This window comes from Electrona antarctica (assembly GCF_951216825.1).
Source record: "Electrona antarctica genome assembly, chromosome: 15".
In the NCBI taxonomy this organism is placed as follows: domain Eukaryota; kingdom Metazoa; phylum Chordata; class Actinopteri; order Myctophiformes; family Myctophidae; genus Electrona; species Electrona antarctica.
The window spans coordinates 38,702,758-38,725,993 of NC_136796.1; the positions used below are offsets into that span (position 1 = coordinate 38,702,758).

At 43.7% G+C, this 23,236-nt stretch overlaps 1 protein-coding gene across 1 annotated transcript; it reads left to right on the forward strand.

The window, feature by feature from the left end:
- Positions 1–1,799: 1,799 nt before the first annotated feature.
- On the forward strand, positions 1,800–22,717 carry kcng2 (potassium voltage-gated channel, subfamily G, member 2; the record flags this gene model as incomplete). Its single annotated transcript, XM_079522263.1, has 2 exons — positions 1,800–2,585; positions 21,835–22,717. The coding sequence occupies 2 exons, from the start codon at positions 1,800–1,802 to the stop codon at positions 22,654–22,656; spliced, it is 1,608 nt and encodes a 535-aa protein (XP_079378389.1). The 3' UTR covers positions 22,657–22,717.
- Between the last annotated feature and the right edge of the window lie 519 nt (positions 22,718–23,236).

Consider the following 23,236-nt stretch of genomic DNA (forward strand, 5'->3'; position numbering starts at 1 on the left):
ATCTTTTTGTCTCTCCCACTCCATCCGTATCTGTCTCTCTCCCTCTCTCTTCATTTTCCCTGTCTGCCACCATACTGTACCTAACCAAATCACATCCTGAGGTGAAATAATAATGTCATGTCATGTCAAGTCTTGTATATGCCTAAGTGCACCTTGTTCTGGGTAGCATGTTGTGTCATTAGGCAGTTATTTTGCTGTTTTGCCTTTTTATTTTATTTTCGTATGGTCGCGCCACATGGTGAAACTGAATTTGCTATGTTTGTTGTGCAGTGCCATTGTATGTTTATACTGATGATGCCACTGAAATGATTTGGCTGCTGGCATGCAAAGCAGGATGGGACACGCACGAGTCACACCAAATCAATACACTTTTCAAAACAGCTGGTCCAACGTCAATACGATGAATTTAAACAAATCAATAATGTAAAATATATGCCAACAGCATTTTATATTGAGTTGAGCAATTCAATTTAGTTTTGTTATTACAGTCTAACAATATCTTTACAATATTGTTAGAATGTAAGTTTGGGTCTCTCATCTTTATGTTTTAGTTTTTCTAGAAATGTTCACATAAATTAATTCCCAAATACGAGGATTTCTGCTTTGTTGTGTACCAACTTTGAAACTCACTTTGGTGCTTTGACTAGATTAGGTCTGCACTCTCTAATTCATTAATTGCCATGAGTTTACTTCAGATGACTAAACTTTGCAAAACAAAACGGCTTAATTCCAGAGTCTGGTGATGCGTTAAGTAGGAAAACAACATAATTAATTCCCCCACATGAGGCTCAGACTGCAAGCTGACATCAATTTGCCTCACCCTGAGTTTCGGTCATAATGAAACCTTAGTAAAGGTATTTTGACACTGTTTTGACAGTTGCCCGGAAAAAAATGCAAACCCTCATGAGTCACAGGTTCTGTTTATGTGGATGTGTTCATCCATTCATGTCCGAGTTGATAGATTATTAACCTTGGCATGTTTTGAAATTCAGTCTGTGAGGTATTTTAATGATCACACATGCAGCTAATCATATACAGTGCATTCTTATTCCCACTCTCAAGTCGTACTATGGTGAAGAGTTGAGGCAAAATCTTAATTGGGACTCCCCTATTGTGTCATTATTTAACGCTCCCGGTTGTCCCGCCAACTGGGGAATGCGGAAGTGTCATTTTCACTTCCAAATTGTAATTGGATGACTTGTCCATTTTAAAACAAGGTAGGCAAACAGACTGTCAGAAGAACATGCGACAGGACAGGACCCATCCGGTCACGTCACGGTCTGACACACACAGGGGACGCACAGGTTGTGTCAAACGGGTGCAGCCTTGGGCAAATCCTGTCCCAAATCACCTGTCACCCATTTGACACAACGGGTGTGAGAATGCGCTGAATCATCAAAGGTAATATAGAGCATGCACCTCCACTCTAGCCCATGGTGCTGGACAAAAGGCAGTACAAGAGGAAGAAATAGAGTCCGCAACACTGGTAGAAAACTCAGCTGCACTGGTTTATTGATTCAACGTTTCGATCACTGGGATCTGGTTTCCTGAAGAAGATCCCAGTGATCGAAACGTCAATAAACCAGTGGAGCTGAGTTTTCTACCAGTGTTGCGGCCTCTATTTCTTCCTAATGCGCTGAATCAGATTCATCACACTCTTTCCTCTCCTGTAGAGACCTGCTGTGCTGCTGAATGGGTGTCACGGTCCGGGCCGTCTTGCGCACACCCCGTGAAGCCACCTCCCCTTGCAGCGCGCAGGACGGGGGTCCGGCCGACCCCCCACCCACAAAGAGGCAGGGATGTACCAGGAGGTGGCCTTCCTGGCCGGCAGCACCGAGAACCAGTTCACTACCTTCCACTTCAACCCCGTGGGGAACACCCAGGAGGAGGTCGCCAAGAAGGGCGAGTTCTACAAGCGTGCCCAGCTCCTGCGCCACCACCACCAGCAGCAGCCGCAGGAGCTGGGAGATGAGCTGGGGGGCGTGCCGGATGGGGTGGCCATCATCAACGTGGGGGGCATCAAGTACCGCATCCCCTGGTCCACGCTGGACGAGTTCCCCATGACCCGGCTAGGAAAGCTGCGTAGCTGCAGCAACGAACAGGAGATCATGGACGTGTGCGACGACTACGACGGCAGCCGCAACGAGTACTTCTTCGACCGCAGCCCCTCGGCCTTCCGCACCATCGTCACGTTCCTGGCGGCGGGGAAGCTGCGGCTGCTGCGCGAGATGTGCGCGCTCTCCTTCCAGGAGGAGCTGCTCTACTGGGGGGTGGAGGAGAACAAGCTGGAGTGGTGCTGTCTCAGGAAGCTTCGCTTCCGGCAGGAGGAGTACAAGGAGCAGCAGAGGCTGGAGGAGGAGGAGGCCGACTGCACCTCGCCGCAGTCCTGCGAGGAGCAGGAGCAGGCGATGGCGGAGGAGACCCGCACGGCCACCTGCATGCGGCACCTGAGGGACATGGTGGATGACCCTCACTCGGGTGTCCCCGGGAAGATCTTCGCCTGTCTGTCGGTGGTGTTCGTGGCCATCACTGCGGTGACGATATGTATCAGCACCATGCCCGACATCAGAGAGGAGGAGGAGAGGGTGAGTTTTTGTTGTTAATCATCAACGTTCATCATCAGTGTTCATCAACGGCCATCAGATCAGTGTTTTGCGAATGATGGCTGAAATGCTAATCAGTGTCATCATCAGCAGCCATCAATTGCTGGTGATGGCTGAAGGTCAATGGCGCTGATGGCTGGGTTGAACTTGAAACACGTCCATTTGTATCAACCTTCCTAGGCATTTGTACATTTCTGCAGCTCCATGCTTTTAACCTATCATCGATATTATCAGTGAATGCTGCATCTCCTTCCAACCACTTTATATTTATTTGGCATCATTATAGGTGAAAATGTAAAAAAGGGACATTTTCAAGAATCTTGATGCAACATTACTGAAAATATTAATATAATGAAATGACACAAAAATGGCGGTCTCATCATGCATTAGATTTAGAAAGACGAAGGACTTTGAAGGTTTGAAGGTTTGAAGTTGGCATATGTAGGAGGGGGGGGGGCATGTGGGAAGGGAACTGCAGAATTCGCATGAAACACATTCACATGGAACAGTGTTCGACATACATTACTTATGTTGCTTTACATCTGAAAGAAGGCAGATTATGCAGATGTGACTTCTCCCTTGTCTGGCTGGGTCTGATAATACATCATGGTGACAGAGACAGAGGAGATGGCTCTGGGACAACTATACGCTCCCACTGCTTTCACATGAATATCCCATTTTTCACTCATCTCTGCCGTGCTGCTGATGCGCCGTGTCTTCTACAGTAACATATGTACCGTAACATCCATGCTCTCCCAGATGTACTATACTTAAAATATGCAATATGGTGAATGTACTATATTTTATGTATTCTAATTTTATTCCTATCCAAAGTTTGATCTTCAACTCCAATTTAGCTAAATCCCACAGATGAAAACGTTTTCCAATTACATTATTTTTACTTGACCTGCATCTAAAAAAAAATGAAATAAGCTCATTATTGTTACATAACATGGTGATTATGCAAATTGTGTCCATGAAGCCATAACCCTTTCTTTTCAAGTAGAACTTTGTTAATCCAAACCTAATCCCATTTGGCCACTAATATGGAAATTATGAAATGGAGACAGTCAAATTACAGGCCTATATCCTACTAGTATTGTACATTCATACTGTGCCAGAGTTTGTGTAAATAGCAAGCTCTGAAAATGGAAAATGTTTCCAGTGACATGGATAATAACAACAAACAAACAAACAAAGACAGTCTATTCTAAACCACATTGACAGATAGACCCTAACATCCATGTAACATTAACGAGTGTCAACAAGCATTCAGCTGGACACGCACACACGCACGCATGCACGCACGCACGCACGCACGCACGCACGCACGTACGCACGTATCCGATCTGAGACTAAAACAACCACTAAAGTCTCATTTTACCAACAAAGCTAACAAAGTTTCCCAAATCTGGCTGTCTGGCCCACACTGACTATCGGCAATTTTATTTCATTGTGTCAACTAAATCCTCCATTAGAGATCGTAGTAATGCAAACTAGATTCAACATACTCAACCCTGCACACATTTAAATATGCCCCCGACATATTGATAATAACAGTCCTTATTGTCTCCACATCATATATTTTCTTTGTCATGGACACTTGTACAGTTACATTCACAATTCTACTTCAATTCTAGCTTCTCACATGCACATCCAGGTGGGGGAGGTGCTGGTAGGCAAGGTATAAATGCAGGCCAAAGAGAACTTCCCCAGGGAAAAGGAAGGGACCGCACACTCCATAACTAATCTTGTCCTGAGTCTCTGGAGTGTGCGGTCCCTTCCTTTTCCCTGGGGAAGTTCTCTTTGGCCTGCATTTATACCTTGCCTACCAGCACCTCCCCCACCTGGATGTGCATGTGAGAAGCTATCTGTTTATATATATATATATATATATATATATATATATATATATATATATATATATATATATATATATATATATATATATATATGCGTGCAGTGCCTGGTGTCGAGTCAGTCGGACCCAGGGTTGTCACTCTAGAACCACCCCAAGAAGGCCTCTGCCCGGGCTCTGGACAGGGCCCCTGCCCATGGTCCATATATGGAGCTGGCCTGTTCTGACATCATTCTGACGTCTGCATAGACTCCATATTTGGGCATGCCTGACAATGAACTCCATATATGGGCACAAAAGGGACACTGACATAACATCTGTCTGGGTGGGGCATTCATTTCCAACTTGCATCGTTCCAAGTAGGCCAGTGCCCAATGTGCACCGCTGTAGAGGCTTCAACGGGCACCGCTCTAGTTAACACGAGGCCCGCCAGGAACATAGACACGTAGAATAGCGTACCGTGCCACACCCGGAAAAGCCGTTTTAACAGATGTTATTTAATGCATGTTTTAATACGATCGTATTAAAAGCTACCGTTCGTTAGCTCTGTTATGCTTCTGAGCCAATGGCCGCGGCCATTTTGAAGATGCGCGCGCATCCACTTACATTGCCTGCTCTGTTTTCAGACGGCTTTATCTCCAGAAGCGACATTGCAGGGGTCGCTTTGTCCCAGACAAGCGTTTTCAACGGCCTGTAGCAGGCGCTGTGATACTCGCGGTCCACTTTTTCCACCACCGACCGAGAGAACAAGCACCAGCTTCGTCAACACACACGGAATGGTTTCATAGTAAAATGCGATTACGGATATTTGGCTCTTCAAAGTAAGTGTCACGCGCGATAAAACCCTGGCAGGACGCGACGGAGGGATTAAATAATGGTAGTGGTCAAACGGTTACTCTAATAATATAGACTGAAGTTTGGAATTGTAACAGCTGAAATCAATAATATATCAGTATTCCAATATTAACCTGCGGGCAGCATTAAGTGTGCCCGCAAGTGTAGTTGACCATGTATGTGTATTGTGTACTATAGCTTTTGTCAACAAAATGATTTATGTGCCTTTTCCCCAAGTCCCTCAACCAAACTTTAATTATCAGTGTCATTAGCGTATAAAAGTATATAGAAGTTGGATATTCATATTGTCTAGTCTGTAATTGATAGCACATTGCCACACACTATCTTGCATTGTTACGCTTAGTTATTTGACAGTGAATTAACTCAATTCGGAGCCTGATCCCACTAACTACAGCCACTCAGACAGTCAGTATAGCTTACAAGTGGAGCAAAAACTAAAATAAAGCTTCTCTGTCTTTTCATAGTTTGCTTCTGACACTTCACAGACCTAAGGGTTCTGCTTCCAGATTGCCTTTGTGTCAAGCCCGTTCACGATCATGAAGCCAGCAATGATTGAAGACGGCCCGCAACGTAGAGTAGCTTCTCCCACTATCAAAGAGACAGGATCTGCATGAGTGGAGCAGGGGGGGGTGAACTGCTGAGTTAACCAACTTCAAAGATTAAATCAATCAGGAGGACAAAGCCGATGAAAGCCAGGAGAGCACCCAGCTCACTGAGTCTTGTCTCCTGCCATGATACGCACTCCTCTCCTGTTGCATGCTGTCTATGAGGCGCTGATTGAGCTCTCAGTCAAATGTCTGCACAAGTTCATCACAAGGACATTTCCCCTATTGTGTTAGGCTTCGTACACACCTACACAACAAATGTTCGGTCCGTGTGCGATGTCTGATTGCTGTTTGATTGCTGCTCCAATTCATTTTCAATGGGAGTCACATGGTTTGACCAAACATTTTTGTTTGATGAGGGGGGAGCAATCAGCAATCAGCAATCAGCAATCAAACACAAATGTTTGATCAAACCATGTGACTCCCATTGGAAAAGCATTGTGGTGGCCCAAAAAAACAAAAAAACGACCAAACATTGCTTGATTGGTGTTTGGTACGTGTGAATGAGGCCTCAGGCTTCGTACACACCTGTCGGACACATTGATCTGTCCGACCGACCACTGATTACATTTTTATGATTTGATGCCTCCATGTCCCGCAATGCTTTGCGCGATTTGGGCGGTGCTACTATACGCGGAAATAGATGCACATATGTTCAGTGTAGTTTTCTTGACTGCAGCAGCTAGCGGTAGTTTGTCGAGGCCGTTTTTCACACTCAAAGTTCACTTAGAAGGTCCGGATCAAGGACCAAGGACCAAATATTTGCATTTTGATTTTGGTCCGTTTGGTGTTCACACTGGACTTTGTAAAGCGTACCAAATATGTAAACAAATGACACGTGGACATGTTAAGCGAACCAAATAGTGAAAAAAAGAAAAGAGGTCATTTTACGACGGAGGGAAAAATAACATGAGGGGGTGCGGGAAATCACTGTCTACAATTTTTGGGCGCAACCTTCAGTCACACAGAGAGAAGAGAACAGCAACATGAATCATGATTGCAGCAACAACTTGAAATTGCATTCATTCTTAATAATTATTTTATTAGCCAAATAAGACAACAGATGAACAGAGGAGCAGGTGTTTGAACAATAATGTGCTTGCTGCTGGTGCATAGCCTACAACAAAGTATCCCCGAATCCCGATAAAAATGACTTTTCTTCTATGTGTGCACCTTAACCTGATTCGATATAGGCCTATGTTATTTCTGCGCATCAAATCGACGGGCATTTCCATGTCATCTTATGGTTTAAACTTGAAGGCAGCGGTGGCCGAACGGATAGCAGCGCGGTCTAGATACCGGAAGGTTCCCAGTTCGAATCAGCCGTCCGACACGTTAAAATTACCACCGCTGAAATGCCCTTGAACAAGGCATCAACCACTACGATGAAATGTGTTCTATGAGCAGGGCCTGGCTGGAAACAAGTTCTTGAGCTTAGCCCAGATACCCTGGGTAAATATAGATTTCATTTCATTTCATTTCAAGCCGTACTGGTCAGTTAAGCTTCAAGTCAGAACAGCTCCGCTGCAGTTGACCTATATCACGTCTTTTGCTATAGTGATGTAATCAATTAATCATTTAGGACCACCTGTGTAGCTTATTTAACATTTGCTCCATTGGCTCTTTATGCGTGCGGCCGTGCGCTAGAGCGAGACAGGATGATTTTAAATATTTCTCTGTCTGCGTCTCTCCCATAGAGCTATAAAATATATCGGGTCTCTCCCCCCACATGTGCGCGCGTCATAACTTTGCGTGGTGGCGGTGGCGCATGCTTAAAATAAACAGATCTACAAGCTTACACCGTGTACCATACTTTAAGTACCATTCGTGTCGATAACTTGTACATCTGTTATATTTGCGCATGTGAACCGACGGATATTTTGGCTATCGTCCTGTATTTCTGTATATAGAATAGAACTTAGTACCAGACTGGACTCATCACTGGAGACAGCCGTGCGCAACTTGGACTCTCCAAGTTACGCACGGCCGTAGCCAAAAGAAGACATACAAACAAGCGATATAATAGTCTGTGTCACGTAACTCAGAAGACTACAGCCTAAACCCCACCCAGTGCTGTCAAGAACGGAAGTTCTCTCCTATTAGTTGGCGGTTAAAAAACACCCTTCTGTCCGATCTGAAGTCCCACCCTGTTCGTTGGCTGTTTTGACTACAAGGTGTCCGGTGTGTTTGTTGTGCCCTCCGCCCCCACATCGGACAGGTTTGTCCGATCAAACGACGTGACTCCCATTGAAAATGAATTGGAGCAGCAATCAAATAGCAATCAGGCATCGCACACGGACCGAACATTTGTTCTTTAGGTGTGTACGCAGCCTTAGGCCTAGTTCACACCTACACAACAAATGTTTGGTCCGTGTGTGATGCCTGATTGCTTTTTGATTGCTGCTCCAATTCATTTTCAATGGGAGTCACATGGTTTGACCAAACATTTTTGTTTGATGAGGGGGGAGCAATCATTAATCAGCGATCAAACACAAATGTTTGATCAAACCATGTGACTCCCATTGGAAAAGCATTGTGGTGGCCCAAAAAAACAAAAAAACGACCAAACATTGCTTGATTGGTGTTTGGTACATGTGAATGAGGCCTCAGGCTGCGTACACACCTAAAGAACAAATGTTTGGTCCGTGTGCGATGCCTGATTGCTATTTGATTGCTGCTCCAATTCATTTTCAATGGGAGTCACGTCGTTTGATCGGACAAACCTGTCCGATGTGGGGGCGGAGGGCACAACAAACACATCGGACACCTTGTAGTCAAAACAGCCAACGAACAGGGTGGGACTTCAGATCGGACAGAAGGGTGGTTTTTAACCGCCAACTAATAGGAGAGAACTTCCGTTCTTGACAGCACTGGGTGGGATTTAGGCTGTAGTCTTCTGAGTTACGTGACACAGACTATTATATCGCTTGTTTGTATGTCTTCTTTTGGCTACGGCCGTGCGTAACTTGGAGAGTCCAAGTTGCGCACGGCTGTCTCCAGTGAGTGAGTTCAGTCTGGTACTAAGTTCTATTCTATATACAGAAATACAGGACGATAGCCAAAATAGCCGTCGGGCCTCGGCAGTTGTGAGGCTGCATTAATAATTAGTTCTAAAATAATGTATTTTTTACGGGGATCACTATTGATTTTAATAGTAGACGCATATATGTCTATGAGTAGCCTAGAGTAGAAATGTAATGGCAGCGTACGAGGTTCACATGCGCAAATATAACAGATGTACAAGTTATCGACACGAATGGTACTTACGGTATGGTACACGATGTAAGCTTGTAGATCTGTTTATTTTAAGCATGCGCCGCCGCCACCACGCAAAGTTATGACGAAGCCTGCGATGCATGAGCCTTCATGCGAGAGTTTCTTTCAACTCGTGTCGTGTCCCCTCCTTTTTTCTGTCAGAATCTGTCATAAAATATTGTGTGTGTGTGTGTGTGTGTGTGTGTGTGTGTGTGTGTGTGTGTGCACATGTGGGGGGAGAGACCCGATATATTTTATAGCTCTGGGAGAGACGCAGACAGAGAAATATTTAAAATCATCCTGTCTCGCTCTAGCGCACGGCCGCACGCATAAAGAGCCAATGGAGGAAATGCATCAGCAGCAAGCACATTATTGTTCAAACACCTGCTCCTCTGTTCATCTGTTGTCTTATTTGGCTAATAAAATAATTAAGAAGTAATGCAATTGCAAGTTGTTGCTGCAATCATGATTCATGTTACTGTTCTCCTCTCTCTGTGTGACTGAAGGTTGCGCCCAAAAATTACAGTGATTTCCCGCACCCCCTCATGTTCTTTTTCCCTCCATCGTAAAATGAGCTCTCTTTTTTTTCCACTATTTGGTTCGCTTAACATGTGTCATTTGTTTACATGGTACGCTTTACAAAGTCCAGTGCGAACACCAAACGGACCAAAATCAAAATGCAAATATTTGGTCCTTGGTCCTTGATCCGGACCTTCTACTGCCTCGACAACCTACCGCTAGCTGCAGTCAAGAAAACTACACTGAACATATGTGCATCTATTTCCGCCTATCGTCGCACCGCCCAAATCCCGCAAAGCATTGTGGGACATGGAGGCATCAAATCATAAAAATGTAATCAGTGGTCGGTCGGACAGATCTGTGTGTCCGAAAGGTGTGTACGAAGCCTCAGCGTGCCATAGATCAGGGGTCTGCGACCTTTTTTAAATAAAGTGTCATGTTTTTATTTTCCAGAGCGTCAGTGTGCCATATCAACATTAATTAATTTTAATGACACCACGTGAAAGTTTCCAACATATTTTGCTTGTCCACAAATATAAAGTTTTTCCTTTCACGTTGTTATAATGATCATTATAGACTCAGGGCAATAACAGAGTTCAGTTTTAATGAATGTAGAATGCAGGATGTAATTTACACACAAATGTGAGGGACTTCATTTATTTGACTGCATTTTTTTAAATAGTTTATTTTAAAACCCAAAATACACTCTCACACATTTGCCAGTGTGCCAGTGATCACCCTCCTTTGTGCCAATGTTGGCACTGGTGCCTAAGGTTGCCTACCCCTGCCATAGAGGAAACAAATCGCCCACTTCTCTGTTTTTTGAGTGGTGTAAACCACCCTACAACTGGCTTTGTTAGTTTACGTGTCTGTCTGTTTGTCTGTCTGTCTGTTCGTACCAAAAAATGAGCATAGTTGCTATGGTCACCCAGTTCACACGGGTGTGATTTCATTACGTCAGACATTACGTCAGACCACAGCTGATCAGGCTATATAAGACCTTACACCACTCAGTTCACACGGGTGTGATTTTTTACAAATAAAGTGTCATTGTTCAGCTACTGTAGGTGTTGGCAGTTATACAGTGACTTGTGAGTTGTGATACAGTACGATTAATTGTGCAGTATCCTAATACAGGAGTCACAATGTGATACATGATGCAATACGTATCACAATACAGGAGTTATGATGCGATGCATATCCACCTTTACTGATATGCTCATGGCAAAAATGCCACAAGATACAGCCAAAGAAATCTTCCACAGCTCACGTATTTCTCCCGCTACACTTCAGTGGGAGGAATCAAACAGAATATTGCGGTGTTAAGTGTCTTAATTGCTCATGGATATCTCAACACATAACCGGGGACCTTTTGTTCCCTGGCTGCCTCTCTACCCATTCAGATATGGCTGCTTTTTTAGGTAGATTCTGATGTTTACCTGGTATCCTCGTTTGAAACACTCTTATCCGCACTCTACTCATAGGGTTCATGCATGTAATGCAGTTGGAAGTCACTCTGGATACGAGCTTCTGCTATATGCCTAAATTGTGATGTTCCATGCTCATGTCCTGAATCTTTCCTCATTTGCACTAATGTTGATGAGCACAATAATGAAGTACTATGTTGCTAAACACGTGAATGGATTTCAGTCCAACTTGCTTTTCCACTGATAATTACACTGGGTCTTTCGGTTCAGTCACCCACGCATCCTTCTCTTATGTGGGAACAATATCCATTAGCAGGAGGGTTTAATAGCCACGCATCAACATACTTCCTTTATGGAACGACTCAATTTAAATTAATGAATATAAGGATTCAACAGATATCCATTCCTACACTTTAATACATTGGCCTATACTGTGTGCTTTTACTGTTACTGTTCTGGAGACATAATTGAATGAATATAACCAATTGAGTGTTTTCATCCGGGAAGGCAGCCAAGACTGTATCCTCCCACGTACAACTTGCAATAATAATGTCAACATACAAAACTCCAAAATGATGTGCCAGGCAGCACCCTCATAAACCAAGTAAGGTCCGATCAGGCTTTGAAGATATCGGGGGTGCCATACCTTCGGTTGCTTTAAAGGTCAGCATCAGAGTTTAATTTGTACACTGTGCGGGCAGTGGGAGCCAATGGAGGCAGCGGGAGCCAATGGAGGGAGCGGATAAGGGGGAGACATGTGAGAATTTTGGCTGGTTGAAGACCAAGCAAGCTGCGGCATTCTGGATCAATTGGAGAGGTTTAAGTGCGCAATACAGGTAGGCCAGTAAGAGTCTTAAGTAAGTTGTCTGAGGACAACAACAAACCTACGCTCCAATATGAACAATCACCCTAAAGGCTCTGCAATGCAGCTATTTTTCAACCTCTCCACTTGTGTCCACACAGTTTTGGCAACAGAATGTAAGATTGCCACAACGGCCTGTTATAGCGCCACTATGAGGCCTATTTTGGCAAAACACATTTCTGTAGATTACTCGTACACATTGAATCCATACATCACACAATTCGTTATACACTATCTCCATAGTCATGTGATCAACACAGATCTGCACCATTTCCCATATTCCATCCTGATTGGCTTCCAAAGCTTGCATGATTGGTTCGTCGAACAAAATGCCACAAATCACAAACACAGTGTGCAATTTCTGCAAAACACATTTGTTTATATTAGTCGCACAGATTTCATCCAAAACTCATGCAAATCGGTGCATGATCTCTGTAGTCATGTGATCAAGACGAGTCTGTTGGATTTCTCAGAATTCTACACTGATTGGCTAAGATTCAAAGTTTTCAGGACTGGCCCGTTTTGTTACAAAATGCTGCAAATCATGAACGCAGGGCCCGAGTGCAGTGAAACTGTGCATGCATGTTCCCACTAGGCTGAGGAAGCAATGCCGCTTGACATTTTTCAAATCAGCCTCATGGTGGCGCTATAACAGGCCAAGTCACGTCTTTACATGCACTGATCTGCATAAAACTTTGTATGCACAAAAACGTTGTGTGCTCACTCCCTAAAGAAAAACATCTGACCTGCATTTTTCAATTCTGCCTTTTCGAGCACCACCAGGAGGCCCATTTATGTGCAACACTATTTTTTTTACATTAGTCCTTCAGATTTTATCCAAATATCAATCCTGGTAGAGACCCGTGCCCCGAGGGGCACTTCTTCTAGTTCAGATATGAAACTTGAGCTGTGAGGTATATGGGCCAGAGTACATTGAGTTCCTGTCACAAAGGCATGCATGATGCATGTGATAAGGGCAAAGTACTGGAATAGATTTGCGATGCTATCTTTGTTACTGTGGTGCCATATATGGTTCAGGTATGTTTTGAGTTGAATAAACTTTATTTCCACATGAATATTAAAGCTAATGAAGACTAACATTCAGAAAAGCAAAAATCTAACTAACAAAATCCTGAAAACATACATCTTACAAAAGAAAACAAAAAACTGCATAAAAACAGTCAAAACTTGCAAAAAGAATGCACTCAGTAATGTTTATACACTGTGCAACTATCAAGATATTCCACCTGAGATTGATTATATAACTTTACCCAGTGGTGTTCGTTACTATACTGGCAATTACAATGGGCTTGTGTACGCTTAGATAATAAAAAGAGCAAGCGGCATGCCTCCATCTGTGGTCGTCGTCAGCCCGTCAGTCAGTGCATGCACGCACGCACACACACTTTTCATGTTCCCTCTTCAACACTCGGGATAACTGGGGGTTTAACCCATTTTGGGCGGGAACCCCTTTTGGTGCATGGTGTTATGCTTTAGCTATTGAAAAATAGCAGATCTACAAGCTCGAAGAACCACTGAGGCACTGACACAGAAACATAGCTTTTTCAGAAAACTGTCATGATGTAGAAGACATTTTTTAGAATCGTTCCCAGGTCAAAATGGGTTAGAGGTGTTAACGTTAATTTCTGCATTTTCACCCCTCGGAAAGTTAAAAATGTGAACGCCTTACTCTGTCCTCCTCGTAATGAACTTTCCAAACGGTGGCCTCCTGCCATCCATCTCCCCATGAGGGCCAGGGCTGTAGATCTGAACACTGTGAAGCTCTGCTCCCTCTTTAGAGCCCTCTGCAATCCATCCTAATCCACATGCATAAATCCCAGCCCTTCCAAAGGACTCCACCGCCACGGCCCACAGTAATGATGAATGTGCAGCTAGAGCTCAGAGTGTAAGGAACGACGGAAGAGAAACGAGGAGCGGTGTAGGCAGAACTTTGTGTGAGTCATTACCATGTTAGCCTGGAACTCACCTATGCTTTTTATGGCATAGGCAGCTCCCGGCAGGATCCGCCGGGAGAAACTATGCGCAGCTGCGCGACATGAGACTAATTACTTAGAGCGACAGAGAGAGAGAGGAGTGTGTGTGTGTACATGTGTGCGTGTGTGTCAATTTAACAAAGGTGCAGACGATCAGAAATCAGCAGAGAGTGAGCGATGTTTGCGCTACTCTATGCCGAATTGAGGTGGACTCGGACCCAGACTTTTTTTTTCTCCCTGGAAATAAAAACGTCTGGGTTTCCGAGGCTATTGCCATGTTAACACTAGAAGAGCATCATGTTCCTCTGACTTTTGCATATGGCCGTTCAGCTACATGCAACCTTGATAACTGCAGATTTCCGCTCGAATTCTATCCTTTTCATTCTGGTGTTTCGTCCATGGCCGAGGCCTCCCCCCTGTGGCGATGGCAGAAGCTTAGTTTAATATCCAAGCCAAGGTTCACTGCCAGTTGTTTCTAAAGGCATTTGATTAACCTAAAGGCCATATCGGTACACTTGGGGCAAACTGCCCCAAGCTGTAGCCAATCCTGCTCTGTAATTACCCCACCCCTTTGGAGCGGTGAGGATGCCCTAATGAGCAAAACATGAAGGTGCCATTTTGCGCTCGTATGACTCAACATTCACGACATCTCACATATCCATGTGTGAGAAGAGAAGTGAGACACGGTAGAGAGAATTAATTGGAGAGAGAATGAAAGGGGAACTGATCTATCAATAGTTAACGTGAGTCATATCATTATGTTGTGTGGAGAATACGCAAAAATGACGTTATCATGAGAATATGAAAAGATGTATAACACTTAATGTGAGACCTACATATGATACGCAACAAGCTTGTAGATCATCTATTTTTGTCAAATGTTCGCCCCAGAATAACCCAAGTATACAGTGTATACTTGGGTTAATGTGGTTAATATTTGTGGACTACCAGCGAAAAATTAAAGTTTTCTGTCCCAGCATGCAGTAGTGTTGTGCTGCCACCTCCAACAACGAGCCAAACCTAATAAATAGACATTGACAAAGCTGCCAGGCTTGGATTGTGAGTATGTGAGTTATAATTATTATACCAGTATATTGAAAAATCTATAAATTCAACAAACATAATTAGTATTAGTGATTGAAATCATTTCAAAATCCTTTGAAGCTGCCAAAGGAAAAGGTCACTGACAAAAAATAAATACAAATAATAAAATAATAATGTCCGTTTGGAAATTCAACCGAGGCAGTTATGAGACATTTAAAGTGTCAGTATAGTGTCTCTCTATAGTGTCTCTCTCTCTCAGACACACACATGCACACAGACGCACGCACGCACGCACGCACGCACGCACGCATGCACGCACGCACGCACGCACGCACGCACGCACGCACGCACGCACGCACGCACGCACGCACGCACTCACACACACACACACACACACACACACACACACACACACACACACACACACACACACACACACACACACACACACAGGGCAAAGCTTTGATCGTATACAGGGTACAGTAAGATAAGGGGTTTCAGACAGACATGAGAGGATTAAAGACCTGGTTTGACTTCAATCTACTCTCTCTCTTCCCTCCAGCGGGTGTCTCTCTGCCATCTTCTTCTGGCTGGATCCATACATAATGTAATGGTGCTTTGGGCGCTCTGAAACATAGCTTGGGAAACTATATAGTATGTTTTGTTTGAAATAAACACATGTTGTATGTTATGGAAGAGGATCAGAGTTAACCACATTAACCCTGTAATCCTAAGTATGGGCACATTTGCTCCCAAATGTATTTTCTTTTTAACACAATAATTGCCACACACGCAAGATCTCGGGATTCGTGCTCGCAACCGTCTTTGCCAAAACGAGAAATCTCGTGTTTGATTAATGTACGTCATGCAGACGAGAAAATCGGCATTTTTGTCCTACACAAACGGGCATAATAATGGCATAAAAGGGACACAGACATAATAACTGGGTGTGGCATGCATTTCCATCTTGCATCGTTCCAAGTAGGCCAGTGCCCAATGGGCTCTAGTATTATTAATTTCTTAGCTCATCCCTAGTAGTTCAGCCAAGGAGATCATGTGATAGCTGCTGTAGTCCTAATAAAGTGAGAGTTAGATTGTGATTAACGCTATATTCTCAAACCATTGTTTACTACTTCCGGTTCGACGAAAGAGTTCACAGCTGTCCAAGTTTTGTAGTTTATAGCTGGAATCTGGGGTTGTAAGTAACCACTTAAACCTGATACTTAGTAGCTGGGCCTGAGTTATCTCTGTGCTTTCTAACAGAGCTCTTGTCGCAATGTGACCCGTTGTGATGTTATATGAATATGAATCCTGGGGTTCAAATGGGAGTCCACCTTCAACAACTGCATGTACTAGTTTAATTTTATTAACATACTAGTTCTATACCGATTGGTTAAAATACAATTTTATTCATGAAAATAAGAACTGGACTGCAGCTTTAAACTGGGTGCCTGAGTTGTTGATTGTGGACTAAGATAAAAATGAACAGAATCATCTTATGGTGTTACACACTCACTTTGATTTCACTGGAAACTATTTCTAACCACTGATAGAAAAAGACATCTGAATGTTGAAATGATTGCTTTTCTTCTTCTTTTCTGAAAGAGTTTGGACTGGCAAGCACCATGTTGTTTCCCCCCTAGCAAGATGACAGAGCTCTCATTTGCAATTATTTCACCGGGAAAGTGACTGCTAGGGTTTCCAACTACCTGTGTATATGTACAGTTCTTATATATTATATTAACCACTTGAATCCCAGCATTCATATTCTGGGGAGAACATTTGCCAAAAATAGGCATCGCAACATGTATACGTTAGCTATTTCTGTAGACAGAAAAAAAGCAGTCCAAGTACAGAGACAACTCATGTTCAGTTTAAGTGGTTGGGAAGTTTGATAAGTTTGATAAGTTTAAGTGGTTACAACAACCTGCATTATTGTATTATGTATCTGAGCTGTTAGAAAGATGTGTCATTGATTGAGCCCCCAAAATAAGGAACAAAGGGCCCTATTTTCCATCTTTTAAGTACCAGGTCTTAACTTAAGACATGGAGGCGTGGTCAATGCTGTTTGGCCACTCAGAATAGCCAAAGGGCATTGACCACACCTCGGCTTAAGTTACTGTAAGTCATATGACCTGGCACTTAAGACATGCAAAATAGGGCCCAAAGTGTGTCCCTCAACAACGGACACATCTTTTATTTTCCAAATAAGAGGCGATTCCTTATTTCAAGGGACAGTTGCGAAATAAGGCAATACCGTCACAAGTTGACTGCTATCAAATATTATCTTACTCGTGTGAAGTGTGGGCGTCTGACTTTTTGCCTGCACACGTATGGCAGTCACTTTTATTCATTGCAGATTCACTGCCACTATGTTACGAGACATGAATGCATTGTAATAAAACAAAATCAGTCACAAGATGTATTTATATTGGCCACATGATGTCTTACATTGTCAATTTGTTTATCTGCTGCCCTAAACAAACATTAAAAGTCCATAGACTATGCCATATGACATCATTTCAAAAGCCAGGCATTGGAGTGGCTAGCGCCCCTCAAAAACTCTAAAAACATAGTAAACATACATAAACAAGAACATAGACATCATGTACAGTATACATGGTCCAATTTGTACACTCTCTGTAGCTTATTGTGGTCCCAGGGATAACACTTTGTATGGGGATCCATGGCCTACTTAATGCATATCAAACTGGGGGTCCTTGAAATTAAAAAGGTCGAGAATCACACTAATGCACCGAGTATCTTGCTCTAAACCCCACAGGATACCCATCTGCACATCCGTTGTCTGTGAAAGTCCACTTTGGCACTGTAATGAGATTCTTGTGTTGCCAAGAGGGATAGTTGTTCTGTGGAAGCTGGGAAACGCCTCGAAACTCAATATGGAAGGTAGAGCAACTGTCACATCCACTCTCCTTCTCCATGTTGTGCCTAGAGGGAAACGTAACGAGAGTGGTAAATAAACTGAATACATCCCAGAGTCCCACTCTTTCTGGCACTTAAGGCAAGCCAAGTTTATGTAGCACATTTACAAGGCAATTCCAAATTCTTCCCTCAAATCATTAAGAACAATTAACCACCAGTAGCTCACCCCCCCCCCCCAAAAAAAAGTATTTTCTATATACCCATGAAGCCCTGATGACTCAGATGAACAAAATACGGCAATAGCATTCATTTGATAGTCCAGTTAGGTTAAAAAAAATCAGACCCGTCTGAAGTGAGTGGTACTGTACTGTACTGTACTGTACTGTACTGTACTGTACTGTACTGTACTGTACTGTACTGTACTGTACTGTACTGTACTGTACTGTACTGTACTGTACTGTACTGTACTGTACTGTACAAGCCCTCCTCCCTGGCCTGTGTGTCTCTGTGTCTGTGTGTTAGGCTGTGCAACAGTGACACTTGGTGGTGAACAAATGCTATAACGCTATTTTCGTGCTTGGACAGACAGACCCAGGGACCCAGGGACCCAGAGACAGACCCAGGGACACACATAGCTGTCTATAGGAGTGGTTGCACCACTCAAAAATGCCTCAAACAACCATTGCTTAATTGTGTGGTTTTGGTGTGAAATCACAGTCAAAGACACAGCCAGGACAGAACTCACATTTGCTTTTAGAAGGCTTGTGCTGCGGTTTTGATGTGGAGACCCAGGTGAATTTAAATTGTATTTCCACTCCTGGCTCCTGTCAATGGAACCTTTTTGCTGCTATACTAGAAAGGAAAGAAATCTGCCTGCAGTCCTCAAGGATAATGCTATTTTTCATCACAATGCAACTTTCTTGAAAAGTGCCTTTTCAACCAAGAAGGAAAATAGCTTTCCTCTACTTTTTTTTATCCATTTTTGCCTATTTAAATGTCTTTATTGGAAGATGGTTGATTGATTTAGCGGGTTCTATAGCCCAGGGGAATATACCGTTAATCACAATCTAACTCTCACTTCATTAGGACTACAGCAGCTATCACATGATCTCCTTGGCTGAACTACTAATATAGTAGGGATGAGTTAAGAAATCAATAATACTAGAGCCCATTGGGCACTGGTCTACTTGGAACGATGCAAGTTGGAAATGCATGCCACACAAAAATGCTGATTTTCTCGTCTACATGACGTAAATTCTCAATTCATTGTCAATGGGAATGTAATGTTTGTGTAGGACAAAAATCTACACAATAGCTGAATATATTTTGTAGGGGCTATATATATATATTTTGGAGGGGCGCTAGCATATATGGACCAAAAAAGGTCCATATATGGGCATTTCCAGACCTGTTGTTTCAGCGCGACTTCTCGCCCTCAGGTGAGATTAGATTAGAGAAAAAGTGGTTATAGGATTAGAGAAAAAACAACACCAGACTGCACATCTTTAACACCTCAACAGCTCAAATTGATTCATATTAATGATACGTAGCTTGCGGAGTTAGTTCAGTCAGATATACTCGAGGGGTTTCATGCAGTGCTCAAGGGCGCATACATATATTCAAGGCGTTATATGCTGCATTCTATGTGGGTGTATTCAGTGTGTGCAAGACCCACATGTCATTCGCTGATGTGGCAGTCAGCTGACCAATAGAGGGTATGCGCATGCTTAAAGTGAATGGCACATCGAGTGGCAAATCGAGTGGCAAAGCAACAGGCAAAGTGAGTTTAACATTGTTTAATGTTGTTTAATGCAATCAGATATGACTTTTCTGTGTGGATGAATGGGTTGTCAAGGCCAGAAAGTAGTTTTTTGCCACTCAGTAGGCGTTCCTGCATAACTTCCTGGTTTGATGATGATGTCACGCGCATACCCTCTATAAGGGCCTTTCTCGGCCCCTCCTCTCTCCCTGTGTTTTAGGATCCAAGATGGCCACAGCACCAGGAGGGGGTGGGGCAGAGGTGAGCGGGCGGGGTCGACATATGACCTTACTGGGCTGCATTCAAGACACTTGCCTTGTGTCTGACACCTGACTTGTGTCTGAACACAGCTTTGATGGATGTGTTCTGCCCCCCTCCCCCCATCAAACAAAATGTTTGGTCAAACCATATGGGGTTCCACTGGAAATGCATTGGAGTGGCCATTAAACACAGAAACAAACACAAACAAGACAAACGCAAGACAGGTGTCTTGAATTTGTGAACGCAGCCCAGTAAGGCCACTCCCTTCTGGTGCTGCGGCCATCTTGGATCCTAAAACACAGGGAGAGAGGTGGGGCAGAGAAAGGCTTCCTGCGCCTTCCTCCTGCATATGTTTCCTGGTTGTTGTCTTGGTTGTTGTTATGTGATGTTTGCTCCCACCACCACCCCAGCACCAGTGTTGTTTTAGTCACATTTTAGTCACCTGGAATGTGTTAGTGTTAGTTTAGTTTCAGTCGGCTAAATGTCATGAGATTTTAGTCGACTAAATCTACAGTTGATTTAGTCGAACAAAATGTGTTTCGGCAGGCCTTGATGCCATCGTAATGACCGACTTATACTGGATCTCTTATCCACTAGTCCCTTCCTAACATTTTAGTCTAGTTTTTATTTGTTGATGAAATTGTCAGTAGGCCTACATTTAGTCTTAGTTTTAGTCACCATAGCTTAGTTTTCATTTAGTTTCCAAAAGTTTTTGTCAGTGAAAAAAGTTTTAGTCTACGAAATCAACACTGCCAGCACCACCGGTGGTCTCTGTTATTTATGTTCCGATGGGTTGTTATTGTATATCTATCTCCCTGCTCTTAATGTTTAATGATGGTGTTTGATTGTGCCGAGCAGGGAGAAAAATGTAGCAGAGCCGAACGCCAAGATAAAATATTATATGCACACTTGTACAGTATTCTCATTCTATAATAAATATTGGTTAATTCTTTTCGTGACCATATAAAATAGCTCAAGGCTCTATTGCTGATTACTTAGGTTAGGACCCCCGCAGTGGTGTCCGGTTAGAACTTAAACCAGGATGCTTCGACTTCTGCCTGTAAAATTGCTCAAGGCTCCATTGCTGATTACTTAGGTTAGGACCCCCGCAGTGGTGTCCGGTTATCTGACCGAACTTACTTTGTAATTCATCATTCAACCAGTGTTGTGAGCTTTTAGATCTGCTAGTTAGTATGTTGTTGCTCGTGGGGGTGAAACCCCTGTCTTAACAGCACCACTTGTTCTATATATCTCTGGCCCTGAGATATGATAGTGATTATATAATTTAGATCTTAAATGATTTATATTATTCAGTGCAGTCTACTGATCATTTCTACCAAGTTACATGATTCACAGTTCACCCATCTGTTATTTGGTTCACACGCAGACAGACACACTGCTTCACAGTCCATCAAAATGGATCACCAAAAGTGAAAATATTTCAACTTGCCAGCAAGTTAATTAAATAACCCATAAAGATAATGATAATATAATGTTACAGACCTTTACCTTATCTGCTTGCAGTAAGGAGATCCTTTCAATTACGGTAAGTTAATTAGAAAAACGTACATAGCCTGGTCGTTTGATTATTTGCCCCTACTGATTTATTATTCAAGAAATCATCACAGAAGCTTTTTTTTCTTTCTTCTTTTTTAGTTCTCAAACCACGACATGAATAACAAAAGTATCAGCTCTCTGGTTTTGAGATCAAAGAAACACTGAACCTGCTGATCAAACAAGATATTCTTGATTTCTGTGCGCTGTGCCTTTTTGTTATCATCCTTAAATAAAAGGCATAATCAACAGTCCTTTCCTCTTCATATCAGTATGCCACATACATAAATGTACTGTTCAATAATAGCAGAGTCTGTCTTTAAACTGTTTTTTTGTATTTTTTTTATTTCATCAGGGGGAGTGCTCCCAGAAGTGCTACAACATCTTCGTGTTGGAGACGGTGTGTGTGGCCTGGTTCTCTCTGGAGTTCCTGCTGCGCTTCATCCAGGCGCCGAGCAAGACCAAGTTCCTGCGCACGCCTCTCAATCTCATCGACGTGGTGGCCATTTTGCCCTACTACATCACCCTCATCGTGGACTCTCTTTCGGCAGACAAGCCCAAGGGCTCGGAGAAAAACTACCTGGAGAAAGTGGGCCTGGTCCTGCGCGTGCTGCGGGCCCTGCGTATATTTTACGTGATGCGCCTGGCACGCCACTCCTTGGGCCTGCAGACGCTGGGGCTGACTGTGAGGCGTTGCACGCGCGAGTTTGGCCTGCTGCTGCTCTTCCTTTGCGTGGCCATGGCCCTCTTCTCCCCGCTGGTGTTCCTGGCGGAGAGCGAGCTGGGCGCCAAGCAGGAGTTCACCAGCATCCCCGGCAGCTACTGGTGGGCGGTCATCTCCATGACCACGGTGGGGTACGGAGACATGGTGCCAAGGAGCATCCCCGGCCAGATGGTGGCTCTGACCAGCATCCTGAGCGGCATCCTGCTCATGGCATTCCCCGTCACATCCATCTTTCACACCTTCTCCCGCTCCTATCAGGAGCTGAAAGAAGAGCAGTGCCGGGCCCTGAGGCACAAGCTGGACTCCCAGGACAGCACCAAGTCCCAGAGCGAGGATTCACAGGACAGTTACCATGCCGGCACAGAGGCTGCCCTCTCGGCCGCACAGCGGAGGAAATCAATGGCGATCGCCTCTCAGCGGGTCGCCGAGATCAGAAAGTCGGCACAAACTTAGCCACTCTGTGTGATTGTCTGTGTTCAAGTGGCAGTCCTCGGAGGCTGCCCTGGCTGCACAACACTAGGACTTCAAAGTTGACAAGCTAGAGGATTTTTGAACAGAGATGAGAATGACCTCTCTGGAGTTCTGTGTTTTGACCGCCCGTCGGGCCCTTGTGCACCAGAGCGTGTCTGAGTTTTATAGAAGCGTCTTTTTACCAATGTGGCCACATTCAGTAAGATGGGTGAAATACAGCTTTGTGATCAAAGAGCTGAGGTAAAAAAACCCAACAACTGTCAATTCAAATTATTTAAATATCTGACCATGACACCACTCTTTGGCTATGATTCAGATTTCAGATAAGTCTGTGCAGTGGGAATTGAAGTTTTACCAAGACTGCAAACATTTATTCAGATCTCACAGTAGGCCTACTAAAGTTCCTCAGGTAAATGCATGTTAGAGGAGAGTGTTGAGCTCCTTGCTGACATGGTGGACCTGTCCTGCAGTTTAAAGATTTGTCCTTAATGTGCAATGTCATGAAATGTAAGTTATTTTGAAACATGTACATACGATGTGTCCGCCTTTCCGTCACAATGTT